Below are 24041 nucleotides of genomic sequence, written 5' to 3'. Positions count from 1 at the left end.
CCCTGTTTAGTTCTAAATCCAAACAAAAGAACCTTTGGAGTCTGGAGTACAGAACCAGAAAAATTAGGAAATTAAGTAAAGGGTTCCTCTCCTCTCTTAACCTCTTCTGTTGCGTCTGTCACAACCTAAGTGGCAGCAGAGACCCTTGGCCCTTCACTTACAGTGGGCAAGGCTGTAATGATGCCCTTAAAAAGTCCCTCAGCATCTTCTGGGGAAATAAATTGGCTCTGAGAGCCATCCCCACTGCTCTCTTTTCCAGCCACCTCCCTTAGGGTCATTTGCATGAAAACAGATTCTTTTGTGCAAAGTTGGCCTGCCTGTTCTCTGTCAACATTTATAGTCCTTCTTGTCTTCATGTTGGGTTGCTAGGCAGATATGACCCTGGCTTGCAAATAAGCTCACTGCATTTACCAGCCTGTGAGAACTTCAACTTGGGGTAAGTAGATTGAAAGGAACCTTGTCTGGAGCTCAGAGAGGAGCAAGCCTGCTTTTAAAGGCTGGGTGTTCAGAGCAGCCGGTTAATGAGAGGAGCATTTGAGGGGGCTACTGCGGAAGGCAGAATTTTGATTTCTCAGAACATCATCTCTTTCCTAAATCTGACTGAGAGCCCGCTGTTGTGCAGGCCTAGTGCTCCATTAGTCTTGCATGGTTGGCCTTTTTCCTCTTAACCAGAGCTAGAAATGTTCTAGGGTACCCTGCTCCAGCTGTAAACTTCTCTGGGGGGATGTTGAAATATCACGTCAGGAAAACTGCCTTCTTCAAGTCAATATGTATCATCCCCCAATCCATCTAGCTAAAAATGAATTTCCAATAAAATTATCTTATGCTTACTAATAATTTGTCGAAATTTATATGTCATTTTATTATAATTTATTACTCTGTAGTAATTATAATAATAGCTGAATCCAAAGGGGATTTTTTTTTTTTTAATGCTTGGAGTAAAGTAAAATATTAAATTTCAATTTATATACAATATCTGTATTTTAGAGAAATAGGATAAGGTAATTAAATACTTTTAAACATAAAAGTACATTGTGTTGAGATAGACTGGAAATATAGTTTTGAAATAAATGAGATAAAATTTCCAAACTAGTGGGAAATGTTCTCATATAATTTCTAAATAAACGATGATGGTTTTCACATTGCTCTGGTATTTATATTCCACTGGATACATTTAAAAGACTGGTTTAATAATTTTATCATAAAAGTAACATTTACGAATACGATCAAAATGATATCTTTTGCAGCTAAGGTTACGATAAAATATCGAAGATCACTTAAAACTGCGTGAGGGTGATACAGACTGAATGTTTGTGTCCCCGTCCCCGTCCCCAAATTCATCGGTTGAAGCCCTGTCCCCTAATGTGATATATTTGGAAATGAGGCCTTTGGGAGGAGTGAGGGTTAGACAATGTCACGAGCGTGGGGCCCTTATGATGAGATTGGTACCTTCATAAGAAGAAGAAGAAAAGAAATCTCTCTCTGAGACCACACACTGAGGAACTGCCTTGTAAGGATACAGCAAATAGGCAGCCCTCCGCAAGCCAGGAAAACTCTCACCAGAACCCGGCCATATTGGCACCCAGATTTCAGACTTCCAGCCTCCAGAAATGTGAGAAAATAAGTCTCCGTTGTTTAGCCATGCAGTCTATGTATTTTGTTATGGCAGCTAAGCTGACTAATGCAGAGGGTGTTTATTGTAACTCTAAACTCTTTTAGAGGATTTGCAAGCAAAAAACTTTGCAGGCCACTGAGTATGGTTCATAGTGATATGAGGACAAGAAAAATATGCTCCCTGCCCTCATGGATAAGTTTTCCCTGGGGAGATAGAACAAACCTGAGTCACCACAGTGGACCCTGCAAGGCCGGGCAGAGGGTATATAATGGAGTGGTATGATGTAAGATGCTATAAACATAAGGTCACGTGAGGAGGGGCTCTGGAACCTGACCTTGAATCTCAGTTTTGTCTTCCCTAGTTGTGTCATCTTGGGCAAATTGGTTAACCTCTCTTAACCTCCGCCTGCTCTTCCATGAAAAGCGGGTAGTAATAATCCCTCCCGTGTAGGGTTGTTGTGAGGGGGCTCAGCGTTGGGCGGCTGGTTAACCGAGATAATGTGTGTAGGAGTTTAGCAGCGTAGCTTCATGGTGAGGCTCTGGAACTCTTGGCTGGGAAGCTGAGGAGGATGGAGATCAGTAAAGCCTGGGACAAGCCGGAAAAGGCCTTGCAGGGACTGGCAAAGGGCAGTGCAGATAAACAGCATGGGAGGAAGGCAGGGGGTGAGAGGGAGCATGCTGGATTTGGGGACAGGTAGGTCACCTCTCCACCCATGGCAGTAGGGGACGTGGCATTCTGACTTTCATTATGCCTGGTTACTCTTCGGCTCGGTATTGATGATATCTCACTGGGTGTGTCCCATTCATTCTGGAATAAGTTTTGTTTGGTTTCAACGTTGATATTTGTTTCCAGAACTTCTCAGTCTTCAGAATTTCTTGCTCCTATAGTTTTGTCACCCTCTCACTACTTAAAAAGAAGAAAAAAATTAAAGAACATAGCCTTGAGGAAGTGCCTATACACGATCCCAAGCCCGTTGTAGAAATCCTGAAAACAAAACAAAATGAACATAAGAATTCTCAGAACAAGTGATTTAAATCACATTGCTCGGAGGATAAATCCATGTCATATTCAACTTTTTATGACACAGTTGTGGGTCATGAAATCTAACTGGAAATTTTGGAGAGTGCTGTGTACAGGACCATTGGGTTTTGCCCCAATTAAATCAGGCTTTGTTTGGATAATTTTTGGCATTGCCCCACCCATCATGTTCTTCAAGCCCCCAGGAATAAAAACCTGCTCTCCTGCTACGTTTCTTGCCTAAAGGGAGATGCTGGCTTTCTCCATCTTGTCTAAACATGCGCACGGCCTGTCCTGCTGTTCCCTGGAACAGTACACAGTGTGAGGCTTCTATTTTAACCCTTTGGGAGCAGTACATCTCGCATTTCCATACGGCTAGAGCGAAGACACAGAGAAGCCAGAAGGGTGCTCCAGGACTGTGTCCTAGATAGGAGGCAAGGAGAGACCCCGTCCTACCATGGTCGGTGGAGAGCTGTAGTCCCCTTAGAGGAGTCTGAATGCTTAGTGAGGGTACATGGCAGGACTGGGTACAGGAAGCATCCATCCTGCCACCCCACACCCATCGCGTCTGCTCATCATAGCCTACTGATGGATGCAGTCATCTCCCAGGCCACAGAACCACACCCCAGAGGATGAGGTCCCTCCTCTCAAAGTGTTGACTGTCTAGTTCAGAAGATGGAACACATGTGTGATTCTTACCCAAAGCAGCACTTCAACAAGTGCCCTTTTGCAAGTGAGAATCTCAGAAAAAGGGGAACTCAGCAGGTCATCTGAGGTTTGGGAAGTGATGAGAGGAAGCTGGGCTTTCAGGTTGGGGTGGAGCAGGGTTGGCCATAGTTCACGTTAGATGCACTCACTTGGCAAATACTGATTGCACACCCTCTGTGCAAGGTATCAGGATTCTGCAGTGCATAAAACAGATAGACATCCTTGCCCGTAAGGAATTTACATCCTAGAGTTGCTGACTTTTCTTGCTGGAGCACCTCGCCCGGTATCATGGACAAATAGTTCTTCTGGGTGTTTCTGATATTAAAATTTATTTTCCACTTTCAGTTCACATCAGCAAAGGGAGATTTCCTTCACATGCCCTCTACATCTCAACTTGACCTCATACTGTTACTTTGTCCCAAATCCGATTTGCTAGTAGACAGAGTATTCCAAGGACCATGCCAGCTGTCCCCAGAGGGACCTAGCTCAAGTTTTCCCCAAATGGTATAGATAGTCATGGGATTGTGTTGCAAGGAACTATAGCATGGAGCTTTGAAAATGCAAGCCAGAATGACTCTCCACTTTCCCTTTGGTGGTGTTTGCGATCATGGTGTTTGTAGCTTCTGCCTTCTCTGGGTTCAGAATCCAACAGCAGAGCATGCTGACAAACAGTCGTGACAAAGACTCAGCCCATAGCTGCAAGGAGTCTGGATTTCACCACTTGCTTTGCTTAAGATGAATTTTAGAATGCTTTGGGCCTACACAGTACGTTTTCTAAGTGTTCTCATATTTGCTATCGCTTCGTCCTGAAAACAGTCGAGGAATGGAATAACAGCCAACATTTCTGAGCACTGACTTAGAGCAGATACTTGTGTTGTATTGTTTCATTCTCCCGTTATGTTCGAGGTGGAGGAAGTTAACTTTGGCTTTGTTTTTCAGGTGAGTGGGGAAACTGAGGCACAGAGCGATTCGGTAACTTATCTAAGGTCACACAGCTAGTGAATGACTATGCTGAATCCTAGACACACATTCTTCTGGGAGCAGGCCAAACATCCCAAAAGTTAGTTCCCCAAAAGGCAAATTTTCCAAGTAATTGCTTCACTGGGTTGAGCATTCCCACCCCCAGTATTTTGGTCCTACCCCTCCTTCTGCTTTGCCTTCGTCTGAGGTTGTCGGATTAAAAACTTAGCTGGAATCTGTCCTAGTCACACTTTGGAAAGAGAGAGCAAGTTCTGTCCTATCTCTTCTTATAAAGTCACTAATCCCATTGTGAGGGCCCCACCCTCATGATCTCATCCAACCCTAATTACCTCCTGAGGGTGTTAGGGATTAATTTATGAATTTGGGGAGCACGAAACCGTTCAGTCTATAGCAGAACCCAACATATTTCCTTGTAGAGGTGGAACAGATCTGGGGAAAGGATAAAGCTGCAAGAATAGAAAAGACGGTACGTAGCGTTTCAGAGAAAGTTCTGTGTTCTCATGAAAAATGAAACTTTACCTTATGAACCACTGATCAAAGTTAATATGACTCAGAGAAAGGTAAGATGTATGAGGTGGGCCTGCCAAAAAAAATCAAACCCAAGTCTGATCCTACCTCTCGGTCTATAACTCAGTTTACGAGGCAAATAGGGGGCTGGGAGGAATATTTTAAATGACACCGTGGGGTGCAATCAGCCAGATCCAAAATCTGAGAAATTTTATGGGGAAAACAACTGAATTTATTTACGAATATATTGTGGGAAGGTAGGGGGAGGAACTTACAAGTGAAAAGAGAAAAGATACATGAACCAAATGCAGTGCGTGGTGGACTTTCTTTGGATCTCGACCAGAACAAATCAACTGTAAAATAAACATCGATGAGCAATTGAGGACATGGAAACACTGGATTTTTGATGATATTAAAAATTATTGATATTAAAAATGTTTAAAGGGGCTTTTAATGTAATTATAGTTATATTTTAAAAGAATCCTTATCTTTTACAGAACCATATAGAAATTATGGATGAAATTACATATCTGAGGTTTGCATCAAAATAAAAATAATCCAGTGTACATAGAGGATGAGGGAAACAAGTAGGAGTGGAAGTCTACGGCCATGCCACCCTGAATGTGCCCAATCTCGTCTGATCTCGGAAGCTAAGCAGGGTCGGGCCTGGTTAGTACTTGGATGGGAGACCACCTAGGAAGACTAGGTGCTGTGGGTGTTAAAAAAAAAAAAAAGTGGGAGAGACAGGGAAAACAAGACTGGCCATGTGTTGATAATTGTTGAATGTAGATATTGGGTAGGAATGCATGAGTTTCTCCACTTTCATGTTTGATAACTTCCATAATAAAATGTTTAATAAATAATCACTAAATACCGCTTTGTAAAAAGTTCTTAAAAATTTGGCAAACAGGCTTTAGGGAGGGGAATTCAGGAAATTGACCTTGAACCCTTTCCTCTTGACTGCACCCATCATGAGTTTTCTTTTCAAGTGGATAGAAATTTAGAGAAAGGACGTTATTCAGAGGCCTATCTACTCTATTTTTCTGACCTGATTTCAAGGACCAGATATAATTTCTGCAGGGCAACTGGGTTTTTAGATGCATGGCCTGACGCCACCTGTACTCTCTCAAATTGGCTCCGGCCACATGGCATCCTTCTGTGACAGCCCCAACAGGTGGTTCCAGCGTACAGCCAGGCAGGATGTCATATGCCCCATGTGGATGAGTTTCCTGGCATCCTTGGGTTCACTGAAATGAGATTCTTAACAACAGAGTCTGGCTTGAGGTCTTCAGGCTTAAAAATAAAAAGCCTAGCATTTCAGTTATCTACGTGGAATTGCCCTACTGGCCTGGATGGAGGCTTTCAATCAACAGTTTCCTTTGCTCTGGTTATAAGATACACAGGTCCTGGAGATGTGATGTATTATTATACGATGACTCGTTCACAAACACTGCTGTGTGGTATATTTAAAAGTTTCTAAGAGAGTAGGTCCTAAAAGTTCTCATCATGAGGACAAAAACATTGTTTTTCCTCTTTTTAAAAAATTGTATCTACGCAAAGGGATGGATGGTAACTAAAATTACTGTGGAAAGCGTTTCACAATGTATGTAAGTGAGGTCGTGACGCTGTACCCCTTCATCTTGCACAGTGCCATGTATCAATTCTATGTCAGGAAAACTGAAAGAAAAATATAAAACAGGAAAAAAAGATCTTCTTTGCATTTTCTCTTGAACTAAGACTGAGGCCCCCAGACCCACTCTAAGAAAGCCATCTTTCAGAGCTGGGCCGGCTGCAAACCGACAAGTTAGGAGCCACGAGGGCGCTGATTACATAGACGTTAATCACCTCATTAACCGTTTGTCCTGGCTACTGTGATAAGTGGATTTTCCTCTCCACTTGGGTCTAGGTTTTAGGGTGAGGTAAAATTTAAGCAGAAGTTCATTGTCCAGGTCACGGGAGGGCAGGGAGTGCCACACCTTTAAGTCTTGTGCCCAGGGCACTTGGCTTGCCACACCCTAGCACTGTCTCACCTGGGCTCACCTTGATGAGGCAGTGGATTCCTCCCCTTCTCAGCTCCTCTTCTCACTTCTCACTTGTTCTCAGCAGAGCAGCTGGGGGGCCTGTCAGGATGAAGTCAGAGCTCCCCACTCCGGCTCCACCCCTCTTCCGGCCTCCCCTCCCGCTCAGAAGGCCTAATCTTCCTCCCGACTCCCTCTAATGCTTGTCGTTGCTCACGCCGCTGTTTCTGCAGCAGCTCATTTTGCTGCCCCTCCTGCTGCCCGCCTTTTGCTCCTGCTGGTTTCTCTGCCTGACGTGCATCTCTGACATAACTTTCCATAGCCTCACGGCTTCCTCCCTTCTCTCCTACAGATCTTTCTAGAAAGACCACCTTCGCAGTGAGATCGTCCCTGACCTCACTTGGCACCTGCTCACCCCCACACACTCCCGATCCCCTTCCTGCTTTGATTTTTTGCACACGCCTTTTACTCGGTTCATTTCCTGCCCCTCAGGAAAGTAAGTGCCGTGAGGGCAACAGGTTTTGTGCTTCATTCCCTGCTGGATGCACAGCACCTAGATCGAGACCTGTCACTTAGTGACATTTGCTGGATGCATGACAATGCGTGGACGACTCATTTCAGATGACATGTGGGCAGCTGGTGTCCAGGCCCCTCTTGGCAGCCTGGCCCAGCAGGCACGCCACCAGGTTCTGATCTGCGGGTAAAACAACAGGGCTCGGCACGCAGAGGCCACGCTCCCCGAGCGCCTTTGTCCTTCTGGCCTCAGCTCATCCGAAGCTTTGTCTCCGGAAAACCGACAGAGCCCTCTGCCAGAAAGATCAGCTGGAACTTCTTGTTATTGCAGCTGTTTTCAAGGCTTGCTAGCGGGCTGCTTGGCCACAGGGAGGCCCATGGGGAGCCAGGGTCAGGCGATGGGCTTCCAGCTCTGGTGTTCAGACATTGCAAAGCACATCTTCAGGTTGTCTCGTTCCATTCGCTTCTCAGCCTTTCTGGCCAACAGCCTGCCCGCTGGTCATATCACGTCTTACGAGAGTCGTTATCCATAAGCAAGCTCAGCATCTGAGGGAGGTAGTCTTGCTTTAAAATGGGGGTCATAGAGAAGGATGCCCATCATCGCAAAGCTAATTGGCAACTAAAGTCCACTCTGCTGCTGCCTGAGCAGCACTGGGACAGGCCGGTGGTTCATACTGAGCTCAGCAAGGATCCATCCCAGCCACTTCTGCTGGGTCAAGCTGATGGGCTTTCCTCGTGGAGTTTGTTGAGTCAGGTGGTCAAGCAAGCGCCTTCTGGCCCAGCGGAAAGAGGAGTAAATTTTCTACTTGCCAAGGACTCCCCCTTTCTTCCTTAGCTCCTTGCCTATGTCTACTTTCTTTTTTGAGAGGGGAGGTGATGGGTAAAGAAAAAGATGGAAAGTCACCTCAGATAAGGCACTGAGCTCGAAGTCTCAGCTTGGATTGTAACAGTGAGATGCTCGGTCTGTCTGACTCTGTCTTGTTCAAATCTGTGTTGTTCTTAGGGCGTTCGGGCTGATAGCTCCTGCTTCAGACATGCTTATTGTTAGAGGAATTGTGCTTGAGGCTTGAGTTTTTGTAAAGCAGTCTCTCCCATTTTCCTGTCCTTGACAAAAAACAAGGCTGAATTCTGTACTTTCTTAAGGTGGATTTGAGGAACTACTACTAAGGCTTCCGTTTTCTTGGCACCCTCTCGATCAATAAACCCTTCCTTACTCCAAACTCTTTTTGGTGTTTGAGTTTTGGCCTCTCAAAGCATCGGATACACAGACTTTGGACCAGTAACAGGATCTTTTAACTACCCCCCAAGTTTTACTGAGGTATAATCAAATAAAAATTGTATATACTTATGGTGTACAACATGATGTTTTAATTATGAAATGATTACCACAAGGAAGCTAATTAACACATCAATCACATAACATATTACCGTTTATGTTTTCTGTGGGGAAAACATTTTAGATCTACTCAGCAGGTTGCAAGTAAGCAATACAGTATTATTATTTTTATCATTTTTTTTTAGGTAGCACATTATTTTATTTATATTTGTCAGTGAATGTGAAAGGCGTGAGGTGGTAAATGCATTTCTGAAAAGCACTATGGCTAAGTTTTATTTAAATTTATAAGCTAGTATATTTCTGCTAAATCCAAAAGTCAGAGCTCAAATATTGAGTATACTCCTCTGATACTATGCCCGGAGTGGGTATAAAGAAGTAATAAGTCAGTTTCATTCAGCACTAATGAATACTATGCCCCATACATAAGATAGAGCTAAACTAAAAGTCTAGCTTTATAACGTACAAATTATTTTAGCATACCGAGACCTATCTGTCCATTCGCATTTAACCAACCGTGTGTGCAATAGAGAATTATTAACTGTACTCCATGCCGTACATTAGCTTTCCAGAAGTTACGCATCCTGCATAACATGTCCCTATTTCTCCAGCCCCCAGCCCCGACAAGTACCATTCTGCTCTCTGTTTCTGTGAGTTCTACTGTTTTAGTTTCCACACTTCAGTGCGATCATGCCGTATTTGTCTTTCTGTGTCTGGCTTATTTCATTTAGCGTAATGTTTTCTAGGTTCAGCCAGGTTGTTGCACATGACAGAATTGCCTTCTTGTTAAAGGTGACTAATATTCCATTGTTTATATATATGTATTATATATACAGCACGTTTTCTTCATTCATTCATCAGTGGATACATGGGTTGTTTTCATATCTTGGTTAGTGTGAGAAATACTGCAGCAAATGTGGGGGTGCAGATATCTCTGCAAGATAGTGATTTCATTTTTGGATAGATACCCAGAGGTGGGATTCCTGAATCATATGGTCATTATGTTTTTCATTTTTTGAGGAACCTCCATATTTTTCATAATGTCCACTTGGATCTTAATCAGAGTCTGTGGCTTGAAGTCCATTCTTAGAATGTCTGGTTTGCTTTTTCATTGTAGTTAAAAAAATAATGAAGGGGGAAAGGATTAAATGTCTCCCTGGAAGTGTGGGCATGAAGGATAATGCACCAGGGTACTGGCTAAATTAGTTATTCCCATTCTATGAAATAGAATGTTAGGTATTAATGGTTCTCTTTGGAAATCCTCAAAGGAATGTTTATCGTGGAATGCATAAACACAACAATCTATGTTCCCACCTTAATTTTAGCTTCTCTTTTAAGGGATTTTTTTTTTTTCCTGCTGTCTTTCATGTGGGGTCATTCTGAAATGAATTAATGAGCAAGAGTGAGTCCACTCTAGTGTTCCAAGCTAAGTCGCTTTAAGAAGAAAAGCTTCCTGTGATTGTTGCTTAGAGTCAGAAGCCAGTGGAATGAGACTGGGGATCAACCAGCAGGTCCACGAGTGTTTGCTAGGCACCCTCCTTGTGCAAGAGCTCTTTCCTCTAGAAAGGGAGAAGTCTTTGGAGCCTCAAGATCAACAAATACCAGTTGAATCTAATTGAGTTTGAAATAATAACTCTCCTTTTGGAAAATGGAAAAAAATCGGCATTTCTGAACAATTGATTCATGGGCCTCCAGATGACCATGACTGTTTACTTGGACTTCCTTTTTTTTTTTTTTTTTTTTGGGTTAAGTATGTATCTGCCCATCTTTCTAAGTTTATTTGGATCTTCCCGAATTTATATACCTCTGGCTAGCCCCGTCCGTTGGGCTTGGCCTCTGGGTTGCCTTGTCAGCTGTGCATTTCTTCCCAACTCAGGGGTCACAACTAGAAGTAGTATCTGTCATAATCTAGCCCTAGCAGCATCCTCGTTAACAATTTGGTTCTCCTTTAATCTCCTCCAGAGGTAGGGTGTTCAACTGAGGTTTTTTATTTCATCCAGAGTTTCAAGTCTTCCTCTCCTTCACTAACCCTGTAAATATAGGGCTTTTAAGGGAACTAGGGGTCATATGGTTTTATTTTAGGGTTCCCATTTGTGACCTGCAGTTGAAAGCATGAACTTCAATTCCTGTCTTTCAAAACTGAACCAGATTTATTGCTTTTGTGTTTGTCCACTGAAGCTGAATCATCTCCAGTTAAGTTAATTTTCTTCTTAGGACCAGAATCAGGATGTTTTTCCCTTCTAAGCATCTTGGTACACAAAGTGTGATCTAAAGAACAACAGTCTAGGCCTCACCTGGGAGCTTGTTAGAAATATAGATCCCAGGCCACAGCCTTACATATTGAACCTGCATCTTGATAAAATCCTCAGATGATTTATACGTGCATTCCAGTGTGAGAAGCACCTGGTTGAGCCTGTCTTTAGATTTTCTTATTAAACTTACATTGTCCAGATGTAAAGAGACACATTTCCATGAAAAATTATTAAAAAGTTTTTTCTAATATATTTATTATGAAACATTTCAAAATTACGGCAAAATTGAATGATGTCGGCAGGGAACGCCCATAGAATCTCCACCTGGATCCTACCGTGAACTTATTTTTTTTGCATTTCCTTTTTTTCCCAAATTAATGTCTGTCAAGAATTTTATATAGAAATATTAGTTTTCACCGTGACTACTAGAAAGAATCATATCTTGGTAATCAAGGTCTTACCCTTTCTTCTAGAATCCTCAGTGGGTTTGACAAGGTCACATTGGTTTGGAAATTTCTTGTGAATCAGAGGAGCATGGGGGCAGGTGGTGGGGGTGGGGGGGCACTGGGATCTTGCAGAGTTGGGTGCTGGTCTTTGCCCCGTTCAGACAGCCAGCTCAGCATCCTCAGGAATCCAGTGAGTGGGTTAGAGAGAGATCATCCCATCCTTGTGATTATAGGTCCGTTGCAAATATTATCATCATCACTCTTTCTCAGGTGGAGAAACTGATGAACCAGTGAAATATTCGCATAAGAAAGAAAACATCTGTTGGCATGGAAAAGTGATTATTTCCTAAGCTACTGAGTAAAACACAGCTGCACTGGCAGTTCTCACTCTGTTTTCTTGTCAATTTTTGCTCTTTCAGGAAACCTTACAGAAACATGAAGCCCTCAACCACCTGGAACTCAGAAACTCATTCGGGGCTGTCTGCGGCTTCTAGAACCTCCAGGTGTCCTGCAGATGTGAGGTTTCATCCTACACTCACCAGCTGGAGTCCTGAAAAGATGCGAGGCTCGTGCTTCGGCGCTAACACCTCTGAGCTCGGAGGGGTCACTTTCTAAGTGGCCGAAGGGCAGTTGCTGACACTGTCGTCTGATTGCTGTGCAAAGCCAGTCATCGTACGGAGCCATAGTGGGGAAAGCCACATCGGGGGTTGCAAGTTTCCTGACTCTCTTGAGTTAGGGTTCCAGGTCGGGGGCCTCATTTCTGCAGCTCTCAATGTCCCTATAGGCAGCATCAGTATCTTTTTGTAACATCAGTATCTTTTTGTAAACCCTCGATCTCCAGGGACTCCCTGCACTGCAGGTGAGCAGAAGGGGGCTCTCGGAGACGTCTCCAGTGGTGGGTGGTCCACCACCATCATTCTAGACATTTGGAATTCCCCCCTTACCACCATGACCTGGCTTTTTCTAAAGGCGTTATTGGTGGGAGTGAGTTTCTTAGGATGTTTTTATCCTCTTGTCGATTTTTACTTCGATGGGGAAACAAGAGGCCAGAAACCAAATTTTGTGATCATTTTGGCAGATGACATGGGGTGGGGTGACCTGGGAGCAAACTGGGCAGAAACAAAGGACACCGCCAACCTTGATAAGATGGCTGCCGAAGGAATGAGGTGAGTCTTGAGGATGCCAAGCCAGCTTCTCTTTGTTGTTACCCTGCCTCTCTTGGGGGTAGGGGGCAGTGTAAAGCATTTGAAGAGCAATCCTTGGGTCTGCGTTGATTGAATTATGTGATTAATTGGGTTTGAAACCAGTTCAGCCTCATGGAGGGATCCATTAATCTGTTTTTCTTCCATCCATCTGATAATATTCACAGTCCCTATGTTAGGAAATGGGAATACAGAAGTGAACAAGATAAGAATCCTTGCCCTCAGGTACTTAGTGTCTGGTAGGGGAGACAGGTTAAATGGAACATAAGGATTATGGTCTAGTACATGAACCACGTGAGGAATTTTTGGAATTCCCAGGGAGGGTTTGGTGACATTTGAAGAATAACTGACAGGGAGGCACCAAAGGCGGGAGGAGGGCTTACTTGTGCGCTGCCAGGACTTACCAGTGCATTTAGGCTCGCTGACCCCACAGGGACTGCAGATGCGCATCTGGATGGGTCGCAGTGTTCATCAAGACCTTTTTTCAAATACCCAGCCCCTCTCCACTCTTAGCCAGAGAGCAGTTCTCAGCTTTCAGCCCTTTGGGTTTTCTTCTCAGGCTGACATCGATCCCGTCCGCGTTGTGTGGACCCCTCCACCGGCTCAGTGGGGTCTCTCCAGCCGGCTGGGGAGGACCACACTGGGGCCTCTCCACAGAGACTCTGCCATTTGCATCCTGGAGCAGAAGCTTTCCCCTGAGATAGGGACCCTTGGGGTCCTTGCATCTACCCCAGTCCCTCTTCCACACCTTGCTCAAGGTGAACTTTCAAGAAACACTCCTCTGCTTTCAGTCCTTCAAAGGCATTTTGTGGTTAAAATGCAGACTCCGAAGGGCCGCCGGTGTGTGCTCGGCTCCTTCCCTCGCCACTGGCCTCAGTCGGTGCCTTCCTTTTGGGGGCCAGACCTGTGCGATGAGTTCTTGCTGCTGCACTTGCTACTTCCTCTGTTTAATTAGTTTCTATTCACCATTTGGGTTCCGATTCCCCGTGCCGTCCTCAGGAAAGTCAGCTTGGATGCCCCAGGCGTGCTTGGTCGTCAGCCTGGCTCCTCACCATGGTGACCGTTCGATCATCTGCCCACTCACTTCCCGGAATCTCTGTCCACCTGGAGCCTCAGGGCAGGGCGGAGTTTGATAAAAGCGTCTTTGCCAATGTCACTCGGTGAGGATTTTGATGGCATCATACTCCATTTAAGGTGGGTCCTAAATCCAATGACTAGTGTCCTATAAGAAGAGAAGACACAGAGAGATGCAGAGGAGAAGGTGTGAAGATGGAGGCAGAGATTTGAGTGATGGGTCTAGGAGCCAGGAAAGCTGAGGACTGCTGGGATTGCTGGGAAGGAGGTGTGAAACATCGTCCTTATGAGCTTCCGGGAGGAACCAATGCTGTAGACATCTGGGTTTCAGACTTCTTGCCTCCTGAACTGTGAGGATAAGTTTCTGTTGTTTTACACCCAGTCTGTGGTAATCTCATATGCCAGTCACAGGAAATGCGTACACCTTGATTCTAGCTCAGGGCTTTAGGAAGAGAAGTGCCTTATCTATTCTTCCTCCTTTACATTTCTAGCCTGTAGCCCCGTGCTGCTCACATAATAGGCAATTTATAAATATTTGTTCATCAATAAATGGGCTTTAGGAGTTCAAGATGCCCTGAAACATCACCCCGAATTTTGCACGTAGGAATTTTTTCTGGAGCAAGAGTACCATTTATCAGATCTTTCAAAGGGAAGTGGGTTGCCGAATGCTTAAGAACTTCTGCTTTTAGTGTGGGGTGGGTTAGTGGGGAAATAACTGGCCCGTTACTTAACTGACATTTGGGAGGCCTGGACATTCTTTTTATGAGCTGTCCCCACCCACATGCTCTCATCCTGATCAGAAGGGGCCTCGAGACCAGATACGAACACAATTTGGTGGGCTTTCCTATTTTTTTTCTCCCATTGAAGAAAATATTTTCTCCATCTGAGCCTTGTGACGGGGGCTAGACAGACAGCCCTGTGGCCTGGGGTCCATGGCCTTTCATTTTGTGCTTTGTTGACAGGAAGGTGACTTCCTATGAGGATGAATTCTTTCCTGGCTTCTCCCGCTGCCTACGCACAGCCAGAGGGGAGCCATGACTTTTAGACAAAAACTCTAACTGTTAAACAAGATCTAAGGGTGACTTCAAAAAGTGTCTTTTCTAGTGTCATTTTTTTTTTTAATTAGTATATTAGTTTCCTAAGACTGACACAAGAAATTACTGCAAACTGGGTGGCTTAAAGCAGCAGAAATTTATCCTCTCACAGTTCCAAAGGCTCGAAGTCCTAAATCAAGGGGCCGGCAGGGGAGGTTCCTTCTGCAAGCTCTGGGGGAGAATCCGTTCCGTTCCTCTCTCCCAGTTTCTGGTGGTGGCAGGCATCCTTGGCCTCCCTCGGTCTATAGACTCATCTCCTAGTTCTTTCCCTCTGTTGTTACACGGAGTTCTCCCTGTGTGTGGGTGTGTTAAACTCCTCTCTTATAAGGACACTAGTCATTGGATTTAAGACCCAGCCTAATCCAGTATAACCTCATCTCAACTTGCTTACATCTGCAAAGACTTTCTTTCCAGATAAGGTCACATTCACAGGTGCTAGATTGACGTGAAATTGCGGGGAAGTGGGGGGCTACTCAGCACGATGAGCCGTATTACTTATAATTTAGTCTTCAAAGCAGTAGACACTTAACTGGGCAGCTGCTACTTTACAGACTGTGTTGGGAGCAGAGGTAAGGATGGCCTCCAGTGCTTAAAACTATGCTTCGGACGTGGTAGGCCCACAAAAAACATTTGCTCATGTGCTTGGACTCCTGGATCCAAACTTCTGGGCAGGGTTGGACGCGTTAACCACAGCGTGGGGTCTGGAACCAGGCTGCCCAGGTCTGTCACTTAGTAGCTCGGTGATGCTGGGCTCACATACTAAACTCTGCTGGGCTTCAGTGTGCTCATCTCTGAAATGAGACAATAATGACATACCTCATGGGATCATTTGAGGAGGACATGAATTAAGTCATGTAAGGCGGTACGAAGAGTTCCTAGTACATAACGGTGCTTGCTAGGTGTTAGCTCTTATTGTCCCCGATACCATTGGCTCTGCTGCCATGCTTTTTCCCATGTCCCCCTACCCTGGCTGGCAGGTCGGGCTTACTTCCTCAGTTACGTTTCTGCTGCACCTTGTCCATCTGTGCCCCGACGCCCACCCTTCCCCAAGCTGGGCCATAGAACTCGGCTGTCCTCTCGGAATCTGCTCGATTCTGCGCATTCCTAGACCGAGTCCCCAAGGCAACGCTTCCATGTCTCCGACAGTTCCCTTTGGCTTCCCTGCGGCTACAAACCTTTGGTTTCCTTGTTGTTGTTGTTGTTGTTGTTGTTGTTGTTGTTTTTTAACCTGGCCATGGTGGATGCAATTTGCCAATTGCGTGGACTGAACAGGCACCAGTCACAACATAATTGTGATGTCATCACTGTCGCAGAAAAAAAAGAATCCTTGGGAGAAGAAAAGCAGGATTTCCAGTGTCTCGGTTTTGGTTTCCCTCTTCAGGCTTTTTCTAGACTCCACTCACATGGAGATAAAATAGAGCTTGTGGCCTAAGCTCCCCGGGCCTTGGGCTCATGTACAGTATCTCTGGTCAAAGTCCATGCACATCACATATCACTTAGGGAAACTGAGGCTCAGAGAGAAACGGTTTTACTCTTACAGTCATCTAACATGTGGGGGTGCGTCATGAAGTTTGCAGATTTACCACATTAAAAATTATGACAAAAGTTTTTTAGTTTTTTGTGTGTGTGTGTGTGAAAAAAAATGAACGCTACCACAATCAGCAAACCTCTTTAATCAGCGGGCATTGCCGTTTGGGGCCCCCCAGGGTCAGTGACTGCACTTGCGTCACTGCGAGACGGCAGTCCGCTTGTCAGTAGTTTCAGCAACCAACATATTTTGCCCTTGACCTTGTGGGCTGCTTGCTGTTTTACCAGGGTCCTGTGCAAATCTGAGCTGGGCAGTGTTGGTGAACATTTGTAAGTTTAGAAATGATATGATAAGCAGAAGAAAGTCGAAACTTTAGAATAAATGAAAATGCCAGGGATTTAGTAATCAACTACACATTAAACTTTTCAAGTAATTGGAAAACTTGCATAACAGTATAAGATAGAGGATTGGACTGCTCTTGTTTTAAGGAGAAGGACAAGTGCATTTTGTTGGCATCTTTTCCAGCTCTTCGAACAGTCTGAACAATAATTACATCTTTTAGTCATTACAGGAATTCAGTTAACAACCTTGATAACGCAACATTAGTTTGGTTCTTGTCGGCAGCGCATCCAGGGAAGGCCGATGCTGGTTTCATCTGTGATGAACAAGCAACATATTTTCTTGAAAAGTCTCAGGTTAAGAAATAACTTGCATGAGTCTTCTGGCTGGGTGACTGGATTCAGGCAATGATGTAGGATGTCTGACTGGGTTTTGCACACCTGAGCAATCGTGACCCACAGGTGTCTTGTGGAGGGAGGAAAAGGATGACGAGTGATAGAAAGAAATCATCTCAGCCAGATCCTGCCCACTCAATTAAATCGTCTGCCGGGCTGGCTCAGAAGTGAAGTTAACTGAACATCGTAAATACATTTACGATGTATTACGATGTACATAGGTGAATTGACTTGCAAAAAGTTAACTTTGCTCCTCAAATTCTCTCCCTTCCTGCTTCTCCCCTTCTCTGCCAACAATTTAATTCTGAGTCAGGTCAATGCTATTGCTGAGAGTTACAGGCAGTGGCTTAGCTAGAAATCAAAGATCAATATTCACCACTGGAAGGTCAGAGGCTCTCAGGGGCTTGAGGCTATTTCTAAAACGGACCTCATCGAGGAATGAATTGAGCTGTCAGTTTAATCAAACGAACACCTGGTTTGATTTCTGTTCTCCACATTGGCTTTTGCAAAAATTCATTCATCCTGTTACAGGACTTTCTCAGCCATCCTGCTGCCTTTGGGATTTTGTAGTAACCTGAATGAATTTGAGAACCAGGCTGGCATTCAAAACTGCAGGGGTGTGTAATGAGGTCTTGAGGTCTAGTGGACACGGCAAAAGTTAGGGCAAGAAAAGCTTTCTGAAGGAGATTAGCAAGAGAAAGACCCTTTCCCGACCATGTAATTTCCTTCCAACTCTATCCTCCTCCCCCTACAGTAATCGAGGACCCTCATCAGGGAAATCTCCTTTTGTCCTATGAACTTCGTCATTAGCTCTGAGAGGTTTGTTCCTGTCTTCTCCTTGTTAGCGCTCAGCATCATGGGACAGGCAGTTTTACATCTTTGCCCTTGGGTAAGTAGGTCAAATAGACATAAAAATCATTAATGCTCCGCCGCCCCCCACCCTCCAAACTGGGGCAAGGCGAAACCTAAACAAATGGTACCGTGGGTTTTAACCTCATGGCTCTGTTTAATAGACGGGGACATGCAGGAACATGATGATCTAGATGACAGCTAATCTTAGAGAGAAGGAACTGAAATATTAACCAGCGAGGACTTGGTGCCAGCTCACTTCACAACTGCAAGTTCAAAATAGCCTGTCAGTGGCTATCATTCGTTCCCCTTCCCAGCTACAGTCTTTCAGCAGTGAATCTCTACGAAGAGCAGGTCATGAGACAAACACCGGGAGACTCCAGCCAGCTCTGACCTTCAGGGACTTACAGCCTGGAGGCAAATAAAGACAAGAAGACTAGTATTTAGGTGCAGAAAGGTGATATGCTGTCAGAGCAGGAACTCCTGACATATGTCCCATTTTTCATAACCTGAGTCGACATCCTAGGGAATGGAATTGGCACACGTTACTTATACATCGGTCGCAGTCAGGAATGAGAAAGGTCCATGCTGGGCTTCTCACCTTTTAGATGATAAAGCTCTGAGCAAAAATCATGTTAGTGCTGTGGGACCATAGGAAAAGAGAGGCCATTTCTCCAGAGGGAAGCCAAGAGGTGCTCAAGAAAGCTTATCTGCTAGGACCTGAATGCTGAGACCTTAAAGATAAGTAGGAATTAGCTAGCTGAAGGGGGAGGAAAGAGAGTTGTAGGCAGAGAGGAAAGCAGGGACCCAGAACCTAAAGATGCCCATTCACTCAACAGATAGTCATAGAGGCTCCCCCAGGGACTGTCCTAGGTGCTGGGAATATATCTGTGACCCAAACAATGAAAATCTCTCGCTCTTCTGGGGCTGGTTTGCATTCTAGTGCTTGAGGATGGCTGGGCTAGGGAGCATAAGGCTGGACCGATGGACGAGCAGCTGGTGAAGGGCATCGTGGGCATGCTCAAGTGTTTGGACTTGATCTTGAAGAGAGTCGAGGGCCCCGAGACCTGAAGTCCTTGACCTGCTTTTGAGATGGATTGCTCTAGCTTACTAGGGGTGGCCCACCCATACTGGTGGTTGGGAGGGTAGGGGGCATATTGCAGATACCTCTAGGATGGCTTGACTCAGGGTTGTGGCAATGGGGAGAAGTGTCCAGTCTAGGATGCACTGAGATGACCATGTGTCCATCCTGCTATGCACGACCTTCCTGTAGCACCAACCCACAGGAGAATGTGAAGAGGAATCACACCAAGGATCACACCAAGGTCAGCAGCTGGGAATCTCTTTGTTTTGTTGAGAAGATGAAGAGTGTGAGTAGATGTGTGGACGAACGAGTGAACAAATGAACGAGTGAATTACACACACCCCCTTCGCTATTTGGTGCCACATTCGTTTGCAGTTTAAAAAGGGCCTGCGTGTTGGCCGTGCCCATTATCCCGCTTAACCGCCTTCTGAAGGCTGACTCGGCCGTCTTCCCGTTGAACTTAAGGTAACGTGGAGGCTGAGCCGAGCCGCTTCGGCTGAGTCCTGCTTCGGCGTTTCCCCAGTTCTCACTTCCCACCCGTCCCTCTGCCCACGAAGGCCACGGCAAATGAAGTTTAAAGTCCCTTCCCACCTCCAAGCCTTTAAATTATGAATGGAGCAAAGATAGTTCTTATTCCAGACGCACAGCAATTTAGAGAGTTGCTACAGAAGGCCTCACCATCTATTTTAAAATCCATATAAATGAAGGCTGGACACGCTTAAGTTGGAAACATTATGTCTCTCCAGGGCTCTCGTGGCGGCCTTTCCAGAGCTAACGTTCCCTGATTCTAATACACGTAATTTATGCAATGGCAAGTTGCTTTGGTTTCCGTCTGGCTGTGTCTTAATTTGAGTTGATTTTCCCGTTAACGGGCTGCTGTAATGTCTGGCTCTGGGTTTCCAGCTTTGCTTCACAATGTATTTTCAGACTTTAATTAGGACCCCTGTTGGTGAACTGGCCTGAGCCTGCCCAGATAGATCTGGAAAAAAAACAAAGGAAGCTTTCCAAATAGCAAGACCATTTTATTACTTATTAATTAGTCCCTGCCAAATGGAGACAGAGGCGGGAGAGGGGAAAAGGTGACGTGCGGGTCAGTTCCTCGGGCCGCGTGGGGGTGGTATTAGGTTTTTTGAGGAGCGTGGAGTCAGGGCTGTCCAAAGACTTGGAAACAAAGGAAGTAAGCTTGTTCCTGAGAGTTAAGCTATGAATTTTATCACATGGCGGGGGAAGGAATTGAGCGCTAAAAACATCAGCTTAAGCGATTATGTGGAGAGTTGGACTAACGTGTTTTTTCCAATCAAACGACACAGACCTCTCTCTTCCAGTTCTGTTTGTTCATCCAGTAGATTTTGCCGGAGCAGCTCCGTCCTAGCCAGGCACCCCGCTTGGGACCGGAGTCACAACTCTCAGCCCCGTCCTCACAGAACCTACAGTCTGGGACGGACCTCCCAGCTGCGTCTCGCTGTGGGAATATGCTGTAGCCATTCCCAAGGTGATGGCCTTAACGTGGCAGTCAGGGTTAGCATTCAGGTAAAGGATTTTGGGCGCTGCCCGGATGTGTTAGTCAGCTTGGGTTGCTATCAGAAATAGAACAGAGTGGGTGGCTTGAACAATATACATTTATTTTTCACAGTTTAGGAGGCTGGGAAGTCCAAGGTCAGGTTGCCAGCACGGTTCATCTGACGGCCTTCTCTCTGGCTGGCAGATGGATGACTTCTCACTGTGTCCTCATGTGGAGGGTGGAGAGAGAGCTCTGGTCTCCTCTTATGAGGACACTAATCCCATCATGGGGGCGCCACCCTCATGACCTCATCTAAACCTAATCACCCCAAAGTGTAAGCTTCTGATGGAAAAGGCTCTATGGCTTCTTCCCTGTAGCTCCCTCTGCTGTGAATGGTTGAATTAAACCTCAGCTCACAGGTGAGGATGGGAGGTGAGAGGTAAGGGACGTGTGTGTCTGTTCGGAGGCAGAAAGATGAGTGAGGGGAGGAACATCCGGTCGCGTCTCAATGTCTACATAACCAGCTGCTGGAGAGATGAAGGCTTGGTGCTCACCAAGAGCCCCGCTGAGCAAGCCAGCATCCGTGCAGGCTAGAGCTGTCCCCCAGACAGGAGGAACTGTGTCACCACTAGAGTGCAGGGCCCCAGTTACCGAGGAGAACTAGCCTTCAGTGGTCCTTCCAGAGGAACCAGACCCCAAGGCCATTGGTGGCTGTGGGCAGACACACCCATGTTGTTGTGGAACGCCCTTCTGGATGAGGGAGCTGGAGAGCAAGCAGGGAGCCAGATCCTCGAACAAGGTGAGGTTTGAGATGATAAAGACTGGAGACAGAACAGAACCAGGGATGCGGTGGAGAGTGCTCAGGTCACGAAAGGCCTTCCCGAGGAGGTGAAATGAGAGCTGAGATCAGGATGACAGGAAGGGGCCAGCCATGTGGAAATAGAACACAGATTTTCAGACAGAGGGGACATAAAAAGGGCCCAAGCCAGGAACAAGCTTGTGGTGTTGTAGGAGGAGCAATTCTGGACACCGTAGCTGGGGCGAGAGGAGGGGAGAGTGGGGAGCAGGTATCGGATGGGGTCTGATCACCGTGTGGTGTCACACATAAAAACTAATGACATATGGACCCCTTCCAGGGAACTACACTGAGGCCACTGGCGGTAGGAGGTGGCCAGCCTGGGCTTCAGCCAGTTCTCCTGGTGCCTCGCCCTGAGGGCCCTCTCCATGTTATGCTCTAAGGGGATCTCTTTTTCTGGAATCGTGCAGGGCACTGACAGAGCCCCGTATAAGATTGCCCTGGGGACTCCAGTTGTCCAGTGCCCCACCTGGCTGCCCCTGGGCTGAGAGGAACCTGATCTTGGTAAACCTGTGGCCCATTTGGCACTATTGTGTGCTTCAACTTGCAGACTGGTAAGCTCTGATGGAGGGCTTGTGGACCATGATAATGACTTCGGATTCGTTTAGACGGCAGTGAGAACCCACGCGAGGGTTTCTAGCTAGGAATTCATGCTACCTGATAATGGTTTTTAAGATGACTTTAGTTGCTCCATGGAAAATGTGGAGAGGGGGAAGTGGAGTTGGAATTGAAAGCTTGGAGCAGGGCTGCCACACACAGCTGGGTCAATTGTGTACCGCTCAACTGCAGACCACAGTGTGAATGGCGGTTTAATGCTCTGCTATTGCCATCTCGAAATGCTTGGTCAGCCAACCCATACAGAAGAACAAATTCAAACCAGAATGGGTCTGGGGCAATAGATGATCCTGACTCAATGTACGTAAAGTGCTTGACGATGTGCCTGGATTATAGAAATGCCCTATAAGCATTAGGTTTGAGAGTTATGAGAATTATTATAAGGAACATTTCAGAGTGTGAGCTAGGAGGGTCCTTGTGCTTCAGTGTCGAGGGAAGAAGACAGAAGAGGCCGGGTAGACATGAAAGTTTTCTTGGGAGCAAAAGTATGAGCACCGAGGGAGGACTCTGTGGAATTCTAAGTAGCGGTTGCCCGGCTACCTGCGACATCCAGAGCCCTGGATTTTGCCTCAGGAGTTTGACCCCTCCCCGTGGCCTTGTATGTCTGGCAGGTGGTGATGCGCTGGGAGAAACCCGTGCCTGGGAAATTACCCCAGATGCCCAATGATTGAGAGAAGGAAGATTGCAAGTGCTTTTTCAGTCCCAGAGGACTGAGGGACAGGAAGGAAGTGCTGGCAGGGATAGGAAGCTGGGGCTCTGAGCCCCAGAGTCCCTGAGGCCTAGAGGGAGGCATGGCTCAGCATGTGTGAACCCGGCAGTGCGTGCTGGAGCACACACCTTCCCTGTCCTCATTCTGTCAGATGGAGACATCACGCAGCCTGCTTCCAAGAGTGTGGCTTTGGGGCCAGGCCATTGCTTCCAGTCAGGCATTGTTGGGATCTCACAGTGCAATGTCATTGGTCCCTGATGCTATCCTTTTTTTTTTTTTTTTTCTGTTTTTCACCTTTGGAAAAATGGTGTGAGAGAATTAACTCCTGTTCTGGGACCGAGGCCCAGGTCTCTTCAGCAAGACTCACTATATTGTACAAAAGCAAAGAGGATGGTGGTGTCATCCACTGAGCACACACGGGGTAGTGCCCACTTTGCGCTGTCTGAGGACTTGATGATGAGCCAGTATTGTCTGCTGAAAGAGACACATTATTTTGGTTGTGTATTGCTGAGTAACAAACTACCCCCAAAGTTAGGAGCTTAAAATAACAAGTATTTTATTATGTCTCACGATTTTGTGGCTGAGGAATTCAGGCAGCTCTTGGTCGGGCAATTCTTCTTTTCCACGTTGTGTTGACTAAGGTCACTCCATGGGATTCAGCCAGCAGATGGGTAGAGGTCCCAGATGTCTAGGTGGGGATGGCCGCGCCTGAGGCCATCGGCTGGAGCACCTACAGATGGCCCCTCCAGTATGGCAGTCTCAGGGCGGTTCGCAGAGTATTTCAAGGGAGGAGGTGGAAGCCGCCAGTCTTGGAAGGCCCGAACCCAGAAACTGGCACAGTATCATCACCTCCACACCATTCTAGTAGTCAAAGCAGTCGCACAGTGAAGGGGAGGGGACTCGGACCCCACCTCTCAATGGGAGGCATGCCAAAGAATCTGTGGCCATCTTTAAGCTGTGCCGATCACAAAGAATTATCCCTCAGTGTTGTAAGGGATATGTCAAAGGCAATAAATATAACAGAGAAGAGGGGCCCTGATTCTGTGTAGGCATGGATCGGGAAGAGCAGATAGCTCAGACGGGAGAGTCAGGGGAGATGACTTAGATGTGATGACCTTCGAACATTTGAGCTGGGTCATAAAGACAGCTTGGACCTGTCAATCACGAAAGGGAGAGTAGTAGGAAGGAGACCTTCCCAGTGTTGAAAACAGTGAGCGCCAAGGCTCAGAGGTACAGGAGTAAGGAATGTGGTGTGTTGGGAGCATAGGGTGTGGAGGAGCGAGGAAGCGGATGAGCCCGAGGAAGCAGGCAGAGAGAGACCATATTTTTCAATAAGGAATTGGTGTCATCAGATTTGTGTTAATATAAAGGACGGGGCGGGGCGGCAGGAAAACCAACCTCTTGT

At 46.1% G+C, this 24041-nt stretch overlaps 1 protein-coding gene and 1 pseudogene across 1 annotated transcript in view; both read left to right on the top strand.

Moving 5' to 3' along the window:
• Window positions 1–24041, top strand: part of ARSG (arylsulfatase G) — an 89656-nt gene that overhangs the window by 24590 nt on the left and 41025 nt on the right. Inside the window, exon 2 of the mRNA XM_006912276.3 lies at window positions 11810–12556. Within this exon, the coding sequence (XP_006912338.2) occupies window positions 12339–12556 (218 nt within the window). The 5' untranslated portion in view covers window positions 11810–12338. The remainder of the gene's footprint in view (window positions 1–11809; window positions 12557–24041) is intronic.
• On the top strand, window positions 5428–5546 carry LOC112480163 (annotated as a pseudogene).

This window comes from Pteropus alecto, unplaced genomic scaffold, assembly GCF_000325575.1.
Source record: "Pteropus alecto unplaced genomic scaffold, ASM32557v1 scaffold134, whole genome shotgun sequence".
In the NCBI taxonomy this organism is placed as follows: Eukaryota; Metazoa; Chordata; class Mammalia; order Chiroptera; family Pteropodidae; genus Pteropus; species Pteropus alecto.
Note: the sequence above shows the minus strand (reverse complement) of the source record. Positions and strands in the feature narration are given on the sequence as shown.